This window comes from Corticium candelabrum, chromosome 14 (assembly GCF_963422355.1).
Source record: "Corticium candelabrum chromosome 14, ooCorCand1.1, whole genome shotgun sequence".
In the NCBI taxonomy this organism is placed as follows: domain Eukaryota; kingdom Metazoa; phylum Porifera; class Homoscleromorpha; order Homosclerophorida; family Plakinidae; genus Corticium; species Corticium candelabrum.
This window is the reverse complement of record NC_085098.1, coordinates 3,597,827-3,618,550: the sequence shown is the minus strand read 5'-3', so window position 1 is coordinate 3,618,550 and position 20,724 is coordinate 3,597,827. Positions and strand designations below refer to the sequence as shown.

The window sequence follows — 20,724 nt, the reverse complement described above, 5'->3', positions numbered from 1 at the left end:
TCTGTCTGTCTGTCTGTGTGTGCGTGCGTGTGTGTGTGTGTGTGTGTGTGTGTGTGTGTGTGTGTGTGTGTGTGTGTGTGTGTGTGTTATTTTTTGTGGAAAGTGAGCTCTGCTTGTGTGACTTGCTGCATCAGGAATAGCTCCCAATTTGTGCAGATATTGGTCGATCAGAAGCTGGAAGTAGTGGGAATCTTGCTTCATTGCTTAGGCTAGAGTTTACAGAGAAATGACAGACTAGATTACTGTATGATTCTACATAGATTTGTCATTGTCGACTAGTGGATCTTCCAAGGGTCCTTAGGGAGTATTTATTCAAGTCGTTTTGTGGGTTGGCAGTACTGTGTCATTCATTGTCTAGCCGGGATCTCCACATCATATGGAAATGGTTTTAGTAGTCACTACTGTGATGATGTAGCCATGGCATTGCATTGCATTACAATATTTGTGGAAGCAATTAAAATGAAAACAGCACACACAGGTTCCTGGCAAAAGCAAACAGCTAAGCAAATCAAAGTTTAATGTAACAAGTCGTTGCTGTCAATGATAATGGTATGACACTGTTACATGTCACTTTGTGGGAAGCATAAGAAAGCGGTTTTTGCGCTTGAACTCTCCAGAGCACAGATCAATGTCAGTGCAGAGCTGTTCCGGATCATCTTTCTCGAACATTTCGAATAGCTGAGGTGCGTACTGTTGAACAAGTGAGTCACATAAGCTGCCTAATGCACCTGGTAGAGCGTCACACAGTTTTTTGACATCATCAACAATTTCCTGCTGCGTAGCATTGTTGGCAAGTGATTCGTTTATTGCACTAACACCAAGCTCACAAAGCTGACATGCAATGCTGTTCTTTGGAGACAAACGATTGGGAGAGACTGTGCGAATCAGTATGCTACTGCAGAGATCGATTTCCGTACATACTTGCTCTGCAGTCATGTTAGTCAATTTTTCAATGATCTCGACCAAGTATGTATCGACTACCATCTTGCACGGTCCAGAAAGTAATGATGGTAGGTCTGAGCAGAAACTTTCCAGCTCTTGTTTGATTTCAGCTTGAGTCTCGTTCTTTTTCAGCAATCCTTCAACATAGGTGGCCACTGTCTCGCACACTGGACACAGTGGAGAAGCAGCTGGTTTACTCTGAAAGTAAAATTGCACCATTAGCTAAAACTAATAAAAGTGATAATAGTAATAAATTATATAAAAGTGATAATATCAATACATTATATATTAATACATTATATATAATAAAAGTGATAAAATAATAATAAGAAATAAATTATTTATAATAAGTGATAATATTAATAAATTATATAAATTACTGTAACATGCAATATAAAGTATTATGTACACTAAAATTCAAGAACAAAGTTTTGTTGTTGATGGTTTTGAATTGTGCTGCTTGATCTGGCAGTCTGGTTCTAGGCAGTTGCACACAGTAAAGACTAAAACAACCAATGAAAGTCAACTTTTATAACAAACCAAACCAAACAGGCTTTTCTACAACAGTTTGTAATAAATTATTTATTAACTTCACTATGTGCAAATGAGGGGAACTATCTGAACCATTGATTTACACACAATTTAGGTGTCTGAGCTGACGAAACTGGGCGTGATTATTACAAAATATATTGAGAACTAATAGCATCTTCTCTTCAAGGATGGATCCAGAATTTGACCAAATGAGATCTATCTTAATTTATTTAACTAAATAAGAAATAAGAAATTACAAGGTTTGCGTGAACTTGGAAAAAGTTGTGCATACTGTTGCTCTCTAAGCTGCATGGATGGCACAAGTGGATAATTAATTACTATCCCTTGTATTGCAACACCGCACGTGACTAGGCGTGGCAAAGGGCGTAGGTTAGAGGGCAATGACCAGCCCAGCTACCATCTATTCGTGCAATAAAACACCGTTTGCTGGACATATGCACATAGCAGGCGATTCCCAGATGGAGGCTCGTAGAGGTTAGAATTGCATGCAATTGAGATTTCCGCCCTTGCGCAGATTACGTCTTTTCCTTGATCAAACGTTAGCCCGTAGTAACTCAAGCCTAGCAACGTGCAAGTGCTTACCTCGGCATAGCCGTAAGTGCTAACTAAGACAACCAAAAATGTTGCAAGCATCACACGCATGGTCGATCGAGCTTGTAGTAGACGTTCACGTCAACTGACTGGAGATCCCGTGACTAGATGTCTATATACAGTGTACACGCAAATATCCGTATAATTCAATTATTGTAATTTGAATAGCAGATTCAGCTTGTCCACGGACGCACACTAATCATTATCTGGCTAGATACCTAGAAAAATTAGTCTCGTTGAAACTTCATTTTTAGCAATGAAAGGGCAGCGATTCAGAAAATGGGAGCTGGTTATTAGACTCGTGCCAGTATGTACCAGTCAGTCCGCTATCTCGCGTAGCCAACACTTCCTCCCCCTTTTACGTCCGTCCGGAAGTAAACACGGGGGAGTGTATGGCTACAGGAGACTACACTTCGCGCTGAATGCTGGCTGATATGTGTGCCGAGGACCATGTGGTCTCACTCGAGTTACTGGCGTAGAAGCACGAAGGAGGATAGCTTGGGTACATTCATTTTATATCAGCGCTACAGGAGTCTGGGAGGCTGAGGCTACATTCATCCAGAGCTGTATATATGTAAATGTCTGAGTAGATGAATATATATATATATATATATATATATATATATATATATATATATATATATATATATATATGTATGTATGTATGTATATTTACCAGGCGTGGGCGTGCTTGTAATACATACATACATACATACATACATACATACATACATATACATACATACTGTATTTCTTCAATTAAGAACCCCGAGTTACTATTTCTTTAATCACTTAATTAAGTTAATTACGACCCTGTGTTACTATTAAATCATGGGTTTGTATTCTTCAACCATTTTAATTAAGAGAACAAACAAGCACCAGTTTAATGCATTAATGCATCTGTCAAAGATACAGATCTATTTACCAAGGTAATGCCGCATCTCAACAACCAACAGATATCGTAATACATATCTTAATCTTTTCTCTAAACTACTGTTCTTGGGATTCTCTCACAACCAAAAAGCAAGTTTCACTAATTGTCCTTGTCACTACCTATACACGCCTCTTCATCACCATTAGTATCCTAGTCGATAATATCTGAAGATTAACCATCTTCATCTGACTCTAATATGCAAGCATGAGTTACTACATTATTTTTTCAATCACTCTAAACCTTGGATTGTTATTCGAGCATGGGTTACTATTTGAGCGTGCGTTTTTAATTGAAGAAAAATATGGTAGATACTGTACGTTTATTTACACGTACACACATGTTGTTACTATGCCTTAATATGGATGTATAATAGTTTGTAGAAAGTAACATTAGAACTGCATCTTCATCCTGTTTTCACCCTTCTAAAGTTATATAAATATAAATATATATATATATATATATATATATATATATATATATATATATATATATATATTTAAACCTAGCTGTGTCAGCAAAATTGAATTGCAGTGAATAAATGCAAATCTAGAAGCAAAAAATCACGAAATGTCTCTTTCTCGGATTATCAGTTGAAACAAAGCTGTGGCTTTTAATTAACTGAAACAGTGGCGTAGTCAGACCTAAATTTTTGAAAGGTCTAAATTAAATCAATAGCAATAAATATGTAATATTATTTTTAACTAATAATTACAGTAAATATATTGCACACACGCACGCACGCACGCACACACACACCACACGCACACAAACACACGCACGCACACACACACACACACACACACACGCACGCACGCGCACACACACACACACACACACACACACACACACACACACACACACACACACACACACACACACACAACCATGCTCAAATAATCAGTAACTTTTAAATAAATTAAATTTAGTAATACAAAATCATGAAGCTTCCGCTGCTGCTGCTGCTGCTGCTGCTGCAGACGTTGCTTGTGGAGTAACTAGTGAGTTCATATTTTTATATCGAGCAATGCATTAGAATATTACATTTTTGATTTGTTACCAAGGGGATCTTCCAAAAGAATATTTAGTTGCCTTATTTAGTCTTTTTGTGGGTTGGCAAATACTGCGTCAATGTCTAGCTGGGAACTCCGCGTACATCATATGGAATTGTGAACAAACATATTACTGACAAACAAACAAAATGAACACACAAATTTCTGGCAACTACAAACATGCAGCTAAGCAACTCAAAGTTTAGTGCAATGAGTCAGTGCTGTCAATGCCATGACACGGTCACACGTCACTTTGTGGTCAGCGTACGAAATCGCTTTTTGAGCCCAAACTCTCCAGAACACAGATCAATGGCAGAGCAGAGTTGCTCCGGATCTTCTTTCTCAAACATTTCAATTAGTTGGGGTGCATACTGTTGAACAAGTTGGTCACATAAGCTGCCTAATTCACTGGGTAGAATGCTGCACAGCTTTATAACATCATCGACAATTTCCTGCTGTGTAGCATTGCTAGCAAGCAATCCGTTTATTGCACTACCAGCAACTTCGCATAGCTCACACGCAATGCTGCTCTTTGGAGACAAACGCTTGGATAAGAATGTGCGAGTCAGTGAGGAGTTACTGCAGAGGGCGAGCTCAACGCAGATTACCTCAGAATTATTTGAACTTGTGATGTATCGAAATATCGTATCAAGATATTGATTAACAAGGGTGTTGCATTCAGATGCTACAAAAGGAAGACTATCACAGAATTGAGTCATGTACTCTTTTACTTGTGATTCGGGTATTTTGTTATCGAGGTCGTCTATGACTTGTTGAACAATCACTTCACATATCGGACAATATGCGTCACTCTCTGTCTTTTCCGGATGACTAACAAGGAGGGGATCAGTACAGAGGTGTGCTACTGTACAGACTTGCACTGATGGCGTGTTGAGCGCAGTTTTCGTGATTGTTTTGAGGTTTTGGTCGAGTATTTGTTTGCATGATGCAGCACCCGATGGTAACGTTGTACAAAAATTTTCCAGGTCTTGTTCGATTTGAGTCTCGCTTGCGTTGTTGCTGAGCTCTTGCTCAACAAACTGAACAACAAGTTGACACACTTCGCAGAGTGTATACATACCGTCAGCTCGTTTATTCTGAAAACAATTGGAAATAGGTGAGATAATTAATATTAGGTATGATTATATACACCTTTATTATTTTATATTATATTTTACGTACTATATATCCATAATAGGCCACCATATACATAGGTACCTACCTGTGTGTGTGTGTGTGTGTGTGTGTGTGTGTGTGTGTGTGTGTGTGTTTGTGTGTGTGTGTGTGTGTGTGTGTGTGTGTGTGTGTGTTTGTGTGTGTTTGTGTGTGTGTGTGTGTGTGTGTTTGTGTGTGTGTGTGTGTGTGTGTGTGTGTGTGTGTATGTGTGTGTGTGTGTGTGTGTGTGTGTGTGTGTGTGTGTGTGTGTGTGTGTGTGTGTTTCTAAACAAATAGATTTAAGGAAAATATATTTAGTAAGGTTTGGAAACATTTGCATCCATAACAAATAATCACAAAAAATAATAGCTTTCCATACAATTACGATAGTGCTATCCCAAACCTGTTCATCCCTAATTCGTGGCGTGTACCACCCAAAAACCGTCAAAACCGTTGCTACCAAAATTTATTAAACATTTACCTAGATCCCATGTATTGCAACACCACACGTGACTAGGCGTGGCAGAGGGCGTAGACTATTAGGGGCATACAAACTAAGAGTCTAAGGACTATAACTAATTCGTGCACTAAAACGTTTTCGTTGCGCATATCAGGCGATTCTCATTTCTTACAGGCTTGAACTGCAGTTGAGGTTTCCACCCTTACTTGCACGTGTACAGATCTAGCAACCTGAAAGGTTAGCTAATCTTACCTCGGCATAGCCGTAAGTGATAAACAAGACAGCCAAAAACGTTACAAGCATTACACGCATGTTGAGATTGTAGAGTACACACGTTCACGTCAACCGATTGGAGATCACGTGGTAGCTGTCTCGTGTGCAAGTACCCGTATAACATAAATAATTGTTTGTAGTTAGAAGAACATAAATACAAGCGACTCTCAACTTGTCTACGCGCGTGTACAGTACGTCTCTGTCTAACTTTTTGCTTTGCACGGATGCGTACAAGTGGTCTACCAGGTGACATACACGTGGCGAAACCTACCGGACAAGTCACGTGAGTCACGTGATTACACGAGGTTGCTCTCTATAATTATTATTTCAATTTGCCCGAAAGTATGACACGCGGAAAGAGGTCTTGCTACGCGAGACTAGTTACTAATAGTTTCGAAATGTCCCTGTCTTTGGAAATGGGTCTTTGCGTTGACCCATGTGCTGACGAACAAATGAACTCATATTGCGCATGTGCAAACATTTTCGTAAGTTGGATATAACACGTGCGTACCTAAGGGGGTTAGGAGGTTGACTACCACTTCACTCGGAGGATCTGTAGTCTCGTCTCCTCTCTCGCGCTAGTCTTGTCCGGTGCCCGTATATCTAAAAGAGTTCCCGTACCTCGTGCACACTGCCGTTGTGAAATTCGTAGCAGTTGATTATTTGCAAAGAAATGTGCACCGTGTGAGCATGTGCAATAGCGCGATAGTCAAACATACAATTTGTAGAGCTCGGGGAGTCTGCTTGTAAGTCAGACCTTTTTGCGCTGTTAGCCAATTGCCTGAATCTAGACCTGACAATTGTTGTGTTGGCGTTGCTAGAGTAGCTAGTCTACAATCTGTCGACCTTCCAGGTCTTGTGCACGTCTACGTTTCTAACTCGTTTCCGGTCATGTGAATCCAACGCATACTCGCGCGCGTTACTCCACACGTAGGACGAAGAAATGGCCTAAAATAGCATTGAGGCTAGTACACGTGGTTGACGTCACTACGACATGGAACACGTGCATGCAAAAGTGGGGTCGGCTGATCAATTATTCCATTCCTACAGTGTGTAACTGTACCATGTGCAATGCGTTACTATAGTTTTTAGATAATCCCTGGTCATTGACCGAGTGGTGTGACGTGACGGTACGAACCGACGGTTTTAGAATTACGAGACTCGTATTGCGCATGCGTCAACATTATCCGCATTCAATCACACGTTTGTTACAATTCGTCATTCGGTGTCGTTGTTCGAGATGAAAGTCTTACTGTTGTTAGCTATCGCATTGGCGACCGCTCACGGTGCTGCACTGGTAAGAACGGGCGCATACAGACTCTAATTTGTGTTTGTGTTGTGAACGGGTTAGTGTGTGTGTGTGTGTGTGTGTGTGTGTGTGTGTGTGTGTGCGTGCGTGCGTGCGTGCGTGTGTGTGTGTGTGTGTGTGTGTATGTCTACTGTTTGTATTCATTTTGCATGACGATGAAAGCGGGAAGCCGATTACCAACGTTGTCTACGCGTTGTGCGTAGGAGTTTCGTCCATTTCCCGTCTTTATCCGGGACTGAACGCATCCGTGGTCGTGTTGTACGATCCGCTGGGATGAATGTTTCTAGCGTACATAGCGACGAGTTTGCAACTTGGTCTCGTCGTTTCGAAATGGATCAAAATGACAATCGTGTCGGCTGCTCTTTGTGGTGGCGGGTCATGGGACTTGATGTCACCCGTGATGTCTCTACCAGCGTCATTGAGATCAATGACAGGAGACTATTTTCGTCTGTCTAAACAGAGACTTCGTAGATTTCTTACTTGACTTTTTCATTATTGTTTAGTATTCTTTCGTAGTGTTTTTTTATAGTTTAGTTTTCCTAGCACATTTAATCCAGGGTACCTGGAAGATCAGGGCTATACTGAAGGTTTTCCCTGAATAAAGAAAACATCTATCTATCTATCTATCTATCTATGATATTTGAGAGACGCCGCGGTTTTGTTGTTATAGGTGAAGCGCTGGTGTCAGATCAAATTTCAATGCATCTGATTGGTTATTAGGGTAGAGATTCGACTTCATTAATTCAATTTTGACTGACGGGCTGCTATTCGCTTGTAGAAATTGTTGGATTTCGCTCAACTCTGTAGAATGTTGTTAGTCTTCCATAGCCAGACCCTTTCCCTGCCGCGTCATACAACTGGGCTTGTAGCCTGACCTTAGTCCTGCCCTCAAAATAGTCTGGAAGGTGTGTTCTCTCCTGTGCTAATTTGTATGAAAATCAACAACACTGAACAAACTGTAAGTATAGTACTGACACTGTGTAATGGTTAATTGGCATGAGATTTATATTGCTACCTTCTTGTCAAGGAGGTTATGTTTTTATGGTTCTTTTGTTTGTTTGTCTGTTTGCACGATTACTCAAAAATGTGTGGATGGATTTTGATGAAGTTTAGTGGGATGATAGAATTTTGAGAGAGGAACATGTTTTGGGATTAATGTGGATGTCGTCTTCTCTGGAGGGGTTGACTCTTGCGACTGAGCTGCCTTGGCAGAAGTTTGGCCTCTCTGAGTGGTGTGTAGTGTATTTTGTTAGAGACAGAAGTTCCAGACAAATGGTGCACTAATTGGCTTTGGCATACCAGTAGAAAGTTGGATGATGGTAGTAGCAATGCTTAGCTTGTTGTACTTTCATTTTCATGATATCGGTGTGTGGCAGTGACTATTTTTGGCTGTCTGTTGTGTAGAGCTAGATAGAACTGCACTCGAAATCTTTTTGGATAAAGGCCAACTTTAATATGAAACCAAAACATAGCCTGAATTATGATCATACAACATCCTTTTTACACTATGGTCTTACCACATCCTTTTGTACAGGTCATTTGTAGTTCTAATTTGATTGTTGGGTACATAGTGGTAGTGGTGATCGACAACCAACTGGTAAAACTGTATGAGTCAGAATATTGGGATTTTTCAGAATTTTCTAATTTGATCACAAGTACATGGGCACCTTGTATAGGACAAAAACGATTTGTCTCAATAGGTTTCGTGGCAGCCAGAGTAGAGTGTAAACATGCTGTGTACTTAGAGATATTGCAGCCTGTGACGATAACAGTATTGGTTTTAACTCCAGGATGAGGCTAGACTTTGTTGTCTTAGACGTTTGAATTTTGAATTGTGAAATAGTTGCACTTTTTCTGAATACTAGTGACACAATGGAAATGGTAATAAGTTATAGGTTATTGTAATCTCAGCTTTTGTAATTAAATGGCAACGTAGAGTTCTCTAGAGCACGTACCTTGTGCACACTGCCATTGCGAAATTCATAGCAGTTGATCATTTGCAAAGAAACGTCCACAATGTGAGCATGTGCAATAGTGTGATAAGTCAAACATATAATTTGTAGAGCTTGGAGAGTCTGCCTGTAAATACAGACGTCTTTTTATTTAATTATTAAAGTGTTTTGCTGCTTGCTATTTACATTGTTAGGCCTGAATCTAGACCCGGCAATTGTTGTGTTGACGTTGCTAGAATAGTCTACAATTTGTAGACCTTGTGGGTCATGTCTACACTTCTAAGCAAAGAAAGCTCCTTGTTTGACAGTTTGTTGACACTTAAAACTCTCAGTGATGCATACTTTTGAGATCTGATGATTGTTTCATAGAGGCAGACGGACAGACAGACAGACAGATAAACAACCAGAATGAGACAGACAGACTATCAGAGCAATTTGCACAAAATGACAATCATGTGAACTGAGTTGTCTTCTTGCTTTAGTACTAGAGATGTATGTGAGTAGATTATGTGTTTCAATAAATCAGATTGACAGACAGACAGTTCGACTGACTGACAGATTTTGACACTTGAGGACATTGTTAGCTATTACTAGTTTTTGTTTCATTATGTATGGATGGACGGACGGACAGACAGATGGACAGACAGACAGACAGATCTCTAAAGGGCAAGGGAGCAAGAGCATGGATGAATGTTATACCTGGCTCAAGTAAGCTCGCACTACTTTCTCACGATTTTTGTTTGGCGGCTTGCTTGAGATTGGGTTTCTATACCATTTAATGGCTGTATCAACCAGTGTGACTGCGGCTCTTACCTGGACGGCTCGGGGTACCATCTCATGACATCCAAATGAGGTGGGTGTCCAGTTTGGACCTAAGAGTGTTTTTCAAATGTATGGTCTGACTGCCTGAGAAGTCTTCAGATGCATCACGACGAGAGCCACTACATCACTACGTAACATCTGACAATCGCCCAGACATCACAGTTTTTGATTTCAGTTCAGAGTCAAACACAGAGCTGGATGTGTCCTTGGCTCACCGATGGAGCAAGGAGTCATATTCTTTTCGTCAACAGAAGGTGTGGCAGCATAGCAAAGAGAACAAACACAAGCAGAAAAGTAGAGTAATGAATGTCTCCCTTGTGAAGAAGCAGTCAAATTAGTGCCTTTGCCTTTGTTCTTTGAACATTTTGGACGTTGGGGCAACAGGCAGAAAATACTTACATCAGCTCTCTCAAGGGCAACAGCTCACATTGTAAAACATACTGGAGGGACGTCTGTCTGTCCAACTACAGAAATGCAACTCGAGACTGATATATAGAAAATAGAAGGACTTCAAACTATATGTAATGAGTAGTTTTTACAAGTTTTCAGGCCTTGTGGCCTTGGAGTAGATAATGATGAAAGTACCTTGAACATTAATGAACAATTGTAGATGTTTGTTATAGCCATCATGTACTCAAAATTGTGATTTTTGAAATATATGAAGATGACAGACAGACAGACAGACAGATTTTGACACTTGAGGACATTGTTAGTTATTAGTAGTTTGTGTTTCATTGTGTGCAGATGGACGGACAGAGAGACAGACAGATTTTGACACCTCATGACATTGTTGCCAAGCATAGTGCACAACAGAAAGGGGCGTGGTCCTATATGGCAATTCATCGAGCTTTATATATATATATATATATATATATTTTTTTTTTTTTTTTTGGAGTGACACCCATATATTTGTATATAATACAGATAACACAAATAACACATATCCGCCCTAAGGACGGAAGCACAAAGAGTCTAAGTCATGATAATTAGGTAGATAGTTGTTAATCAGTCTTGAGATATACTGCCATAAACGAACAGATAACTGTTCATGAAATTGCCTGGAAGCTTGGCCCAGAGACAAGCCAGATGATAGAAGAGACTTCTTTACAATTGATCTCAACACCTCCAGACTATGTGCAGCCCATACTCCGTATGATTCCACCACAAGAGGGTAGAACAAACAGCCATAACTTGAACGTTAGCGCGCGCGCGCGTGTGTGTGTGTGTGTGTGTGTGTGTGTGTGTGTGTGTGTGTGTGTGTGTGTGCTCGGGGATTATATATCGTTTCCGTGTTCGACTACATATCAGTAGGATTTGTGCCAGTGACCAAACGGTGACGAAAAGTCTCACAAAGTTCCCCCACCCCATCCTTTTGTATTGTAGCTGGGGATTGTGTGTACTTGACAACCAAGAAACACTTTCAGAAGCTGAATGCTACCTACAATCAACTATCACACGTCCCGTTCTTTACTAGAAGTTTGCATGTTTACAGTAATTTTTATGACAGGGTTTCAACAAATACGTGTACTGTCTACCTAGGGTGCGGCGTTTCAGTAGACAGTCAGGAAACTCCATTGGGACGTGTGTTACTCACAAATGCGAGACGCCTACAGAGACCATAAAACTAGTTTAGTTTGTGTGTCCTTGTTTGACAGACAGAGAGATAGACAGACACCACTTTACTGCACTTTTCCCATGCTTTGAGTAATAGCTGGGACTTGTGCTACATGCTTGGTAGGTCCTCTGGGAGCATCTGTTGTGTGATAACTGACTAATGTTTGGTTTAGTTATGTAGAGTGCGTGTTTGTAATTTTGTGTAGAAGTCTGGTGCGTCTGGTGGTCTCCTGTGCGAAGCGTGTGAGCTTGGGGTGACCGAGCTGGACAAAATTCTGAAGGAGAATTCCACAGTCGCTCGCATCAACAGTACGTTGATATCCATTTGTAAGGACATTCCCGATGTGGCAGCTGAATGTGAAGCAATCGTCATCAAATATCTTCCAATTGCCCTAAACCTTTTGGCCTCCATGTCTCCACAGGATGTCTGCTCATATGTCGATCTCTGCACATCAAGCGTCTCTCAAAATCGAGCATCACTCGTGAAGAAACTGTCCGCCAAGTCTGGCATACTATGTGAGGCGTGTGAGTTTGGAATCCAGGAGTTACAAAAACTGATGAATGACAGCTCCATTCAGGAGAAGATAGAAAACGGGCTCAAGGAAATTTGCAAAGTTCTTCCAGAGAAATTGCAAACTCAGTGTAACAGCCTGATAGAGCAGTATGTACCACAGGTGTTTTCGATACTGGAAGATCTCAGTGCTAGTCAGATTTGTGGATTCGTCTGTCTGTGCAATAGTACGTCCCCAGTTATCCTGAAAGGAAGAGCATTTGCTGGATATTGGAAACTGTAAGGATCCATTCAGGAGTCGGAAGTCAGACTGTCCACAAGGCGATGTGATTGTTAGAGCTAGTTGTTGTCTGTGTTTGTGTTACAGTATGGAAACTGTATCTTTTAGTGTTTGCAACATATGTATTCTTGCATTATTGATTTGGGCATCCCACGACACGGAACGAATGATAATGGCCGCACTTGGCACAGATCTAGTGTACTTCACACGCAACAACCGACTACAACACTGCAGAGGAATCCTGTTCGGAAATATATATACATGTATCCGAAGCAGTAAGTCACGTGCAGTTTTACGTACTCACCCGGATAATCTGTTCTCGTCTAGACCAAGTACACGACGTCTGATTCTCGCCATTTCGACAGTCCCGTTGAATGTCGTCACTTCGAAGACGTTGCTGCCATTGCAACAGAGTGTCCCGTTTTGAAAAATCCCCTTTCTAGATACCAAGTCACGACTCGAGCTGGCTCTCGCCATTTTGACAGTCCCGCTGGGCGTCGTCACTTCGAAGACGGTTGCTGGCGTTGCGGGAAACAGGTATCGAACGTGGCAGCTCTTCGACGGGCGTAGACGCGCAAACAACGGTGGGCGTTTTTTCAAGACCCGGATACGGGCAAGGGAACGGGCAGTTTCAATTCGGTGGAGATGTGATTAGCCGTTCCAGAGATATTCGCGCGCGAGCAGAGGCGAGTTCCATCCGCAGGAAATTGCGTGTTCGCGGGAGAAGTCCGGAATATGGCGACAGCTTAACTTTCGACGGCTAAGGATTTGGCGTGCGTAAGCCAAATTCGGTGGTGATCGGACTAGCTGTCTTGAAGATCTTCACCTACATACGAACACACACACACGCATGCACGCGCGCACGCACACACACACACACACACACACACACACACACACACACACACACACACACACACACACACACACACACACAATGGACAAATGGATATGCACTTGGGAAAGTTCCAAAGATAGCACCCCTGCCTATTTCTAGGTAGGGACTCCGGCGCTACTCGGAGTTTTAGGCCGCGCTGACGAATCCCTTTTGCGTGGCTGAAGCATCGAAAGGCACTAGCTTTGGTGCAGCCGTGGGACTGGACCTCAAGTTCACATGTACCCGTATCTATGTCAAGCCAGCAAAGACCAGGTACTCGTTTACACTCCTGAGTCGAAAGAGGCAATTGTGTTTAAATTTCTTGTCCAAGGAAAGTACGTCTGACTTGTCCGCGAACATACGACTTCAACGTCCCTGATGTTTACGTTCTCCAAATGCAACTCTCTAACAAACTGAGCTACAGACGCCACACACACACACACACACACACACACACACACACACACACACACACACACACACACACACACACACACACACACACACACACACACACACACACACACACACATACATACATTGTTTCCGTGTTCGACTACAGATCAGTATAGGAACAATTTGTGCAAGTGACCAAACGCCGACGAAAAAGCCTCACGAAGTTCCGTCGCCCCATCCTTCTGTATTGTAGCTAGAGATTGTGTGTACATGACAACCAAGAAACACCTTCAGGAGCTGAATGCCATCTACAGTCAACTATTCACATCCCGTATTACATTTTTAGCTGTACTGCATCTAGCACTGCAGGTAGTCAATGTTTGCCGCTAGCGGTCGACAAACCACTGTCGATAATTAGGTAAGACGTGGAACCGAGTGCATACTTATACTGTACATTTTACTTGTCCTGATTATGCTTTATAGCAGTACGTAATCTAGCTAGATTACTAGAAAGTTTGCATGTTTAATAAAATCGCTTCCGGAAAGAATCCTTCAGTACTCGCGCTAACAGTAAAGGTCACGCCTACGTCTTGGGGGCTTCCGGGCAATCTGACGTAATCTACATGCAATACTTGCACCAGACGTAGAGGCGTAGCGGCCGTAACTGCTAGAGTGCTTGCCTGGGCTGGAGTCCCGGCCCACGTTCCAGACAGAGCCAGCTCTAGCTAGACAGATCTAGACTTCAAGACTCCTCTAGTTGGTGCATAAGTAATGTGAAATGTGTCTACGCATACTGTAGCAGTATTTATACAAATAATAAATTTGTACTATGCATATTTGTCAATGTCCTCCAGTAGACCTGCTAATTAATTAATTATTTAATTAATGGGTTTACTAGATAATTAAAGCGTGTTCAGTTGATATAAAGCTAGGAAATCCACTAGCTAGAGTACCACTAGACCGAATACATGTACTCTGAACAACAACAATTCCACAAACATGCAAACTTGATCGCACTATACATTTCTAACTTGACATTCACCCTGCTGCACATGCAGCTGTTGCATGACGACCGTACACGTGGTCTCTGGCAGAGTAACACGTGGTGAACACGTGCAAGCAAAAGTGGGGTCAGCTGATCAATTATTCCATTCCTGCAGTGTGTAACTGTACCATGTGCAATGCGTTACTATAGTTTTTAGATAATCCCTGGTCATTGACCGAGTGGTGTGTGACGTGTGGTACCGACGGTTCTAGAATTACGAAACTCATATTGCGCATGCGTGAACACTACCCGCATTCAATCACACGTTTGTTACAATTCGTCACTCGGTGTCGTTGTTCGAGATGAAAGTCTTACTGTTGTTAGCTATCACATTGGCGACCGCTCACGGTGCTGCACTGGTAAGAACGGGCGCATACAGACTCTAATTAGTGTTTGTGTTGTGAACGGGTTAGTGTGTGTGTGTGTGTGTGTGTGTGTGTGTGTGTGTGTGTGTGTGTGTGTGTGTGTGTGTGTGTGTGTGTGTGTGTGTGTGTGTGTGTGTGTATGTCTACTGTTTGTATTCATTTTGCATGACGATGAAAGTGGGAAGCCGATTACCAACGTTGTCTACGCGTTGTGCGTAGGAGTTTCGTCCATTTCCCGTCTTTATCCGGGACTGAACGCATCCGTAGTCGTTTTGTACTATCCGCTGGGATGAATGTTTCTAACGTACATAGCGACGGGTTTACAATTTGGTCTCGTCGTTTCGAAATGGATCAAAATGCCAATCGTGTCGGCCGTTCTTTGTGGTGGCGGGTCATGGGATTTGATGTCACGCGGATGTACTTGTGAGGCGCCGCGGTTTTGTTGTTATAGGTGAAGCGCTGGTGTCAGATCAAATTTCAATGCATCTGATTGGTTATTAGGGTAGAGATTCGACTTCATTAATTCAATTTTGACTGAGGGGCTGCTATTCGCTTGTAGAAATTGTTGGATTTCGCTCAACTCTGTAGAATGTTGTTAGTCTTCCATAGCCAGACCCTTTCCCTGCCGCGTCATACAACTGAGCTTGTAGCCTGACCTTAGTCCTGCCCTCAAAATAGTCTGGAAGGTGTGTTGTTCTCTCCTGTGCTAATTTGTATGAAAATCAACAACACTGAACAAACTGTAAGTATAGTACTGACACTGTGTAATGGTTAATTGGCATGAGATTTATATTGCTACCTTCTTGTCAAGGAGGTTATGTTTTTTTATGGTTCTTTTGTTTGTTTGTCTGTTTGCATGATTACTCAAAAATTTGTAGATGGATTTTGATGAAGTTTAGTGGGATGATAGAATTTTGAGAGAGGAACATGTTTTGGGATTAATTAATGTGGATCCCGTCTTCTCTGGAGGGGTTGGCTCTTGTGACTGAGCTGCCTTGGCAGAAGTTTGGCCTCTCTGAGTGGTGTGTAGTGTATTTTGTTAGAGACAGAAGTTCCAGACAAATGGTGCACTAATTGGCTTTGGCATACCAGTAGAAAGTTGGATGATGGTAGTAGCAATGCTTAGCTTGTTGTACTTCCGTTTTCATGATATACATGTGTGGCAGTGACTATTTTTGGCTGTCTGTTGTGTAGAGCTAGATAGAACTGCACTCAAAATCTTTTTGGATGAAGGCCAACTTTAATATGAAACCAAAACATAGCCTGAATTATGATCATACCACATCCTTTTTACACTATGGTCTTACCACATCCTTTTGTACAGGTCATTTGTAGTTCTAATTTGATTGTTGGGTACATAGTGGCAGTGGTGATTGACAACCAACTGGTAAAACTGTATGAGTCAGATTATTGGGATTTTTCAGAATTTTCTAATTTGATCACAAGTACATGGGCACTTTGTATAGGACAAAAACAGTTTGTCTCGATGGGTTTCATGGCAGCCAGAGTAGAGTGTAAACATGCTGTGTACTTAGAGATATTGCAGCCTGTGACAATAACAGTATTGGTTTTAACTCCAGGATGAGGCTAGACTTTGTTGTCTTAGACGTTTGAATCTTGAATTGTGAAATAGTTGCACTTTTTCTGAATACTAGTGACACAATGGAAATGGTAATAAGTTATAGGTTATTTCAATTTCAGCTTTTGTAATTAAATGGCAACGTAGAGTTCTCTAGAGCACGTACCTTGTGCACACTGCCATTGCGAAATTCATAGCAGTTGATCATTTGCAAAGAAACGTCCACAATGTGAGCATGTGCAATAGTGTGATAAGTCAAACATATAATTTGTAGAGCTTGGAGAGTCTGCCTGTAAATACAGACGTCTTTTTATTTAATTAAAGTGTTTTGCTGCTTGCTATTTACATTGTTAGGCCTGAATCTAGACCCGGCAATTGTTGTGTTGGCGTTGCTAGAATAGTCTACAATTTGTAGACCTTGTGGGTCATGTCTACACTTCTAAGCAGAGAAAGCTCCTTGTTTGACAGTTTGTTGATACTTAAAACTCTCAGTGATGCATACTTTTGAGATCTGATGATTGTTTCATAGAGGCAGACAGACAGACAGACAGACAGACAGATAAACAACCAGAATGAGACAGACAGACTATCAGAGCAATTTGCACAAAATGACAATCATGTGAACTGAGTTGTCTTCTTGCTTTAGTACTAGAGATGTGAGTAGATTATGTGTTTCAATAAATCAGATTGACAGACAGACAGTTCGACTGACTGACAGATTTTGACACTTGAGGACATTGTTAGCTATTACTAGTTTTTGTTTCATTATGTATGGATGGACGGACGGACAGACAGATGGACGGACGGACAGACAGATCTCTAAAGGGCAAGGGAGCAAGAGCATGGATGAATGTTATACCCGGCTAAAGTAAGCTCGCACTACTTTCTCACGATTTTTGTTTGGCGGCTTGCTTGAGATTGGGTTTCTATACCATTTAATGACTGTATCAACCAGTGTGACTGCGGCTCTTACCTGGACGGCTCGGGGTACCATCTCATGACATCCAAATGAGGTGGGTGTCCAGTTTGGATCTAAGAGTGTTTTTCAAATGTATGGTCTGACTGCCTGAGAAGTCTTCAGATGCATCACGACGAGAGCCACTACATCACTACATAACATCTGACAATCGCCCAGACATCACAATTTTTGATTTCAGTTCAGAGGCAAACACAGAGCTGGATGTGTCCTTGGCTCACCGATGGAGCAAGGAGTCATATTCTCTTTGTCAACAGAAGGTGTGGCAGCATAGCAAAGAGAACGAACACAAGCAAAAAAGTAGAGTAATGAAGTCTCCCTGATGAAGAAGCAGTCAAATTAGTGCCTTTGCTTTTGTTCTTTGAACATTTTGGACGTTGGGGCAACAGGCAGAAAATACTTACATCAGCTCTCTCAAGGGCAACAGCTCACAGTGTAAAACATACTGGAAGGACGTCTGTCTGTCCAACTACAGAAATGCAACTCGAGACTGATATATAGAAAATAGAAGGACTTCAAACTATATGTAATGAGTAGTTTTTACAAGTTTTCAGGCCTTGTGGCCTTGGAGTAGATAATGATGAAAGTACCTTGAACATTAATGAACAATTGTAGATGTTTGTTATAGCCATCATGTACTCAAAATTGTGATTTTTGAAATATATGAAGATGACAGACAGACAGACAGACAGACAGATTTTGACACTTGAGGACATTGTTAGTTATTAGTAGTTTGTGTTTCATTGTGTACAGATGGACGGACAGAGAGACAGACAGATTTTGACACCTCATGACATCGTTGCCAAGCATAGTCCACAACAGAAAGGGGCGTGGTCCTATATGGCACTTCATCGAGCTTTGTGTGTGTGTGTGTGTGTGTGTGTGTGTGTGTGTGTGTGTGTGTGTGTGTGTGTGCTCGGGGATTATATATTGTTTCCGTGTCCGACTACAGATCAGTAGGATTTGTGCAAGTGACCAAACGGTGACAAAAAGCCTTACAAAGTTCTCCCACCTCATCCTTTTGTATTGTAGCTAGGGATTGTGTGTACTTGACAACCAAGAAACACTTTCAGAAGCTGAATGCTACCTACAATCAACTATCACACGTCCCGTTCTTTACTAGAAGTTTGCATGTTTACAGTAATTTTCATGACAGGGTTTCAACAAATACGTGTACTGTCTACCTAGTGTGCGGCATTTCTGTAGACCGTCAGAAAACTCCATTGGGACGTGTTACTCACAAATGCGAGACGCCTACAGATACCATAAAACTAGTTTAGTTTGTGTGTCCTTGTTTGACAGACAGAGAGATAGACAGACACCACTTTACTGCACTTTTCCCATGCTTTGAGTAATAGCTGGGACTTGTGCTACATGCTTGGTAGGTCCTCTGGGAGCATCTGTTGTGTGATAACTGACTAATGTTTGGTTTAGTTATGTAGAGTGCGTGTTTGTAATTTTGTGTAGAAGTCTGGTGCATCTGGTGGTCTCCTGTGCGAAGCGTGTGAGCTTGGGGTGACCGAGCTGGACAAAATTCTGAAGGAGAATTCCACAGTCGCTCGCATCAACAATACGTTGATATCCATTTGTAAGGACATTCCCGATGTGGCAGCTCAGTGTGAAGCAATCATCATCAAATATCTTCCAATTGCCCTAAACCTTTTGGCCTCCATGTCTCCACAGGATGTCTGCTCGTATGTCGATCTCTGCACATCAAGCGTCTCTCAGAATCGAGCATCACACGTGAAGAAACTGTCCGCCAAGTCTGGCATACTATGTGAGGCGTGTGAGTTTGGAATCCAGGAATTACAAAAACTGATGAATGACAGCTCCATTCAGGAGAAGATAGAAGACGGAGTTGAGGAAATTTGTAACATTCTTCCAGGTGATTTGAAAACTCAGTGTAACAGCCTGGTAGAACAGTATCTACCACAGGTGTTTTCGATGCTGGAAGATCTCGATGCTAGTCAGATATGTGCATTTGCCGGTCTGTGCAGTAGTACGTCCGCAGATATCCTGAAAGCAAGAGCGTTTGCTGGACATTGGAGAGTGTAAAGTCCCGGATTAGGAGTCGGAAGTCAGACTGTCCACAAGGCGATATGATTGTTTGAGCTAGTTGTTGTCTGTGTTTGTGTTACAGTATGGAAACTGTCTCGTTTAGTGTTTGCAACATATGTCTATTCTGTCGGCTGCCTAATAAATCATTGAAAAGTATACAACCTTGACTCACACCTTCCACATGTCAGTAGCCAGTGAGCGGAATGAGTAGTTGCATGCTGCCAGCCCTCTGACTGGTGGCACCGTCTGTCTTATGGAACGCCGCCACCGTCAATATTCAACTGGACATGAGGTGCGACCCATTGGTACTCGTTATTCGCATGTAGTGTGAGGTGACAACATGCAATCAATCTCAACATGCGATTCCTGTCGCAACATGCGTTCTCAATATGTGGTGCTCAATTTGGAGTTCTCAACGTGCGTTCCCAACATGCGTTGCCACCATGCGTTGCCAGCATGCGTTGCCAGCATGCGTTGCCACCATGCGTTCCCAACATGCGTTCTCTCAGCAAGCATTCTTCTCAGCATGCGTTCGTTTTTATACTATAAATAAATACGGTCGTACGGTCGCACGTCGGCCCTCTACTACACCCTTAGCCCGGATATCCGGGACTCTGGTAATAACATTACACTATTATCACCTTACCAGGCGTTAATTAATTAAGGTCGAACGCCGACATTGATTATGAACGAATACATTGGAAACCTTAGCTGAGACCAGGGGGTTTGGGTTAAAATCATAGTATGCCAAACATCATGACGTGACGAGATATGTGCATATGTGATTAATTAATTAAACCTCGCCCGAGAGTCTAGCACTGTAGTGCTTCTGTATTCATTAACAGTCACGTGATTACATGTGGGTTCGCAATGCGTTACTAAGTTTCGGGTCTTTGCGTCGAGTGGTGACAGTATGGAACTTGTATGCTCATGTACCATCATCATTTGATCACACGTCGTCAGACCCGTCGGTCGTTCGAGATG

General features: G+C 41.9%; 2 protein-coding genes across 2 annotated transcripts; one reads left to right on the top strand and one right to left on the bottom strand.

The window, feature by feature from the left end:
• Positions 1 to 423: 423 nt before the first annotated feature.
• Positions 424 to 6,067, bottom strand: LOC134190295 (prosaposin-like). Its single transcript, XM_062658748.1, has 3 exons — positions 5,936 to 6,067; positions 4,320 to 5,165; positions 424 to 1,140 (listed from the first exon to the last, which is right to left on the bottom strand). The coding sequence occupies exons 1-3, from the start codon at positions 5,993 to 5,995 to the stop codon at positions 568 to 570; spliced, it is 1,479 nt and encodes a 492-aa protein (XP_062514732.1). The 5' UTR covers positions 5,996 to 6,067; the 3' UTR covers positions 424 to 567.
• Positions 6,068 to 7,117: 1,050 nt separating this feature from the next.
• Positions 7,118 to 19,901, top strand: LOC134190294 (prosaposin-like). The gene is made up of 4 exons (XM_062658747.1): positions 7,118 to 7,253; positions 11,860 to 12,444; positions 15,008 to 15,121; positions 19,150 to 19,901. The coding sequence occupies exons 1-4, from the start codon at positions 7,197 to 7,199 to the stop codon at positions 19,735 to 19,737; spliced, it is 1,344 nt and encodes a 447-aa protein (XP_062514731.1). The 5' UTR covers positions 7,118 to 7,196; the 3' UTR covers positions 19,738 to 19,901.
• Positions 19,902 to 20,724: the final 823 nt, after the last annotated feature.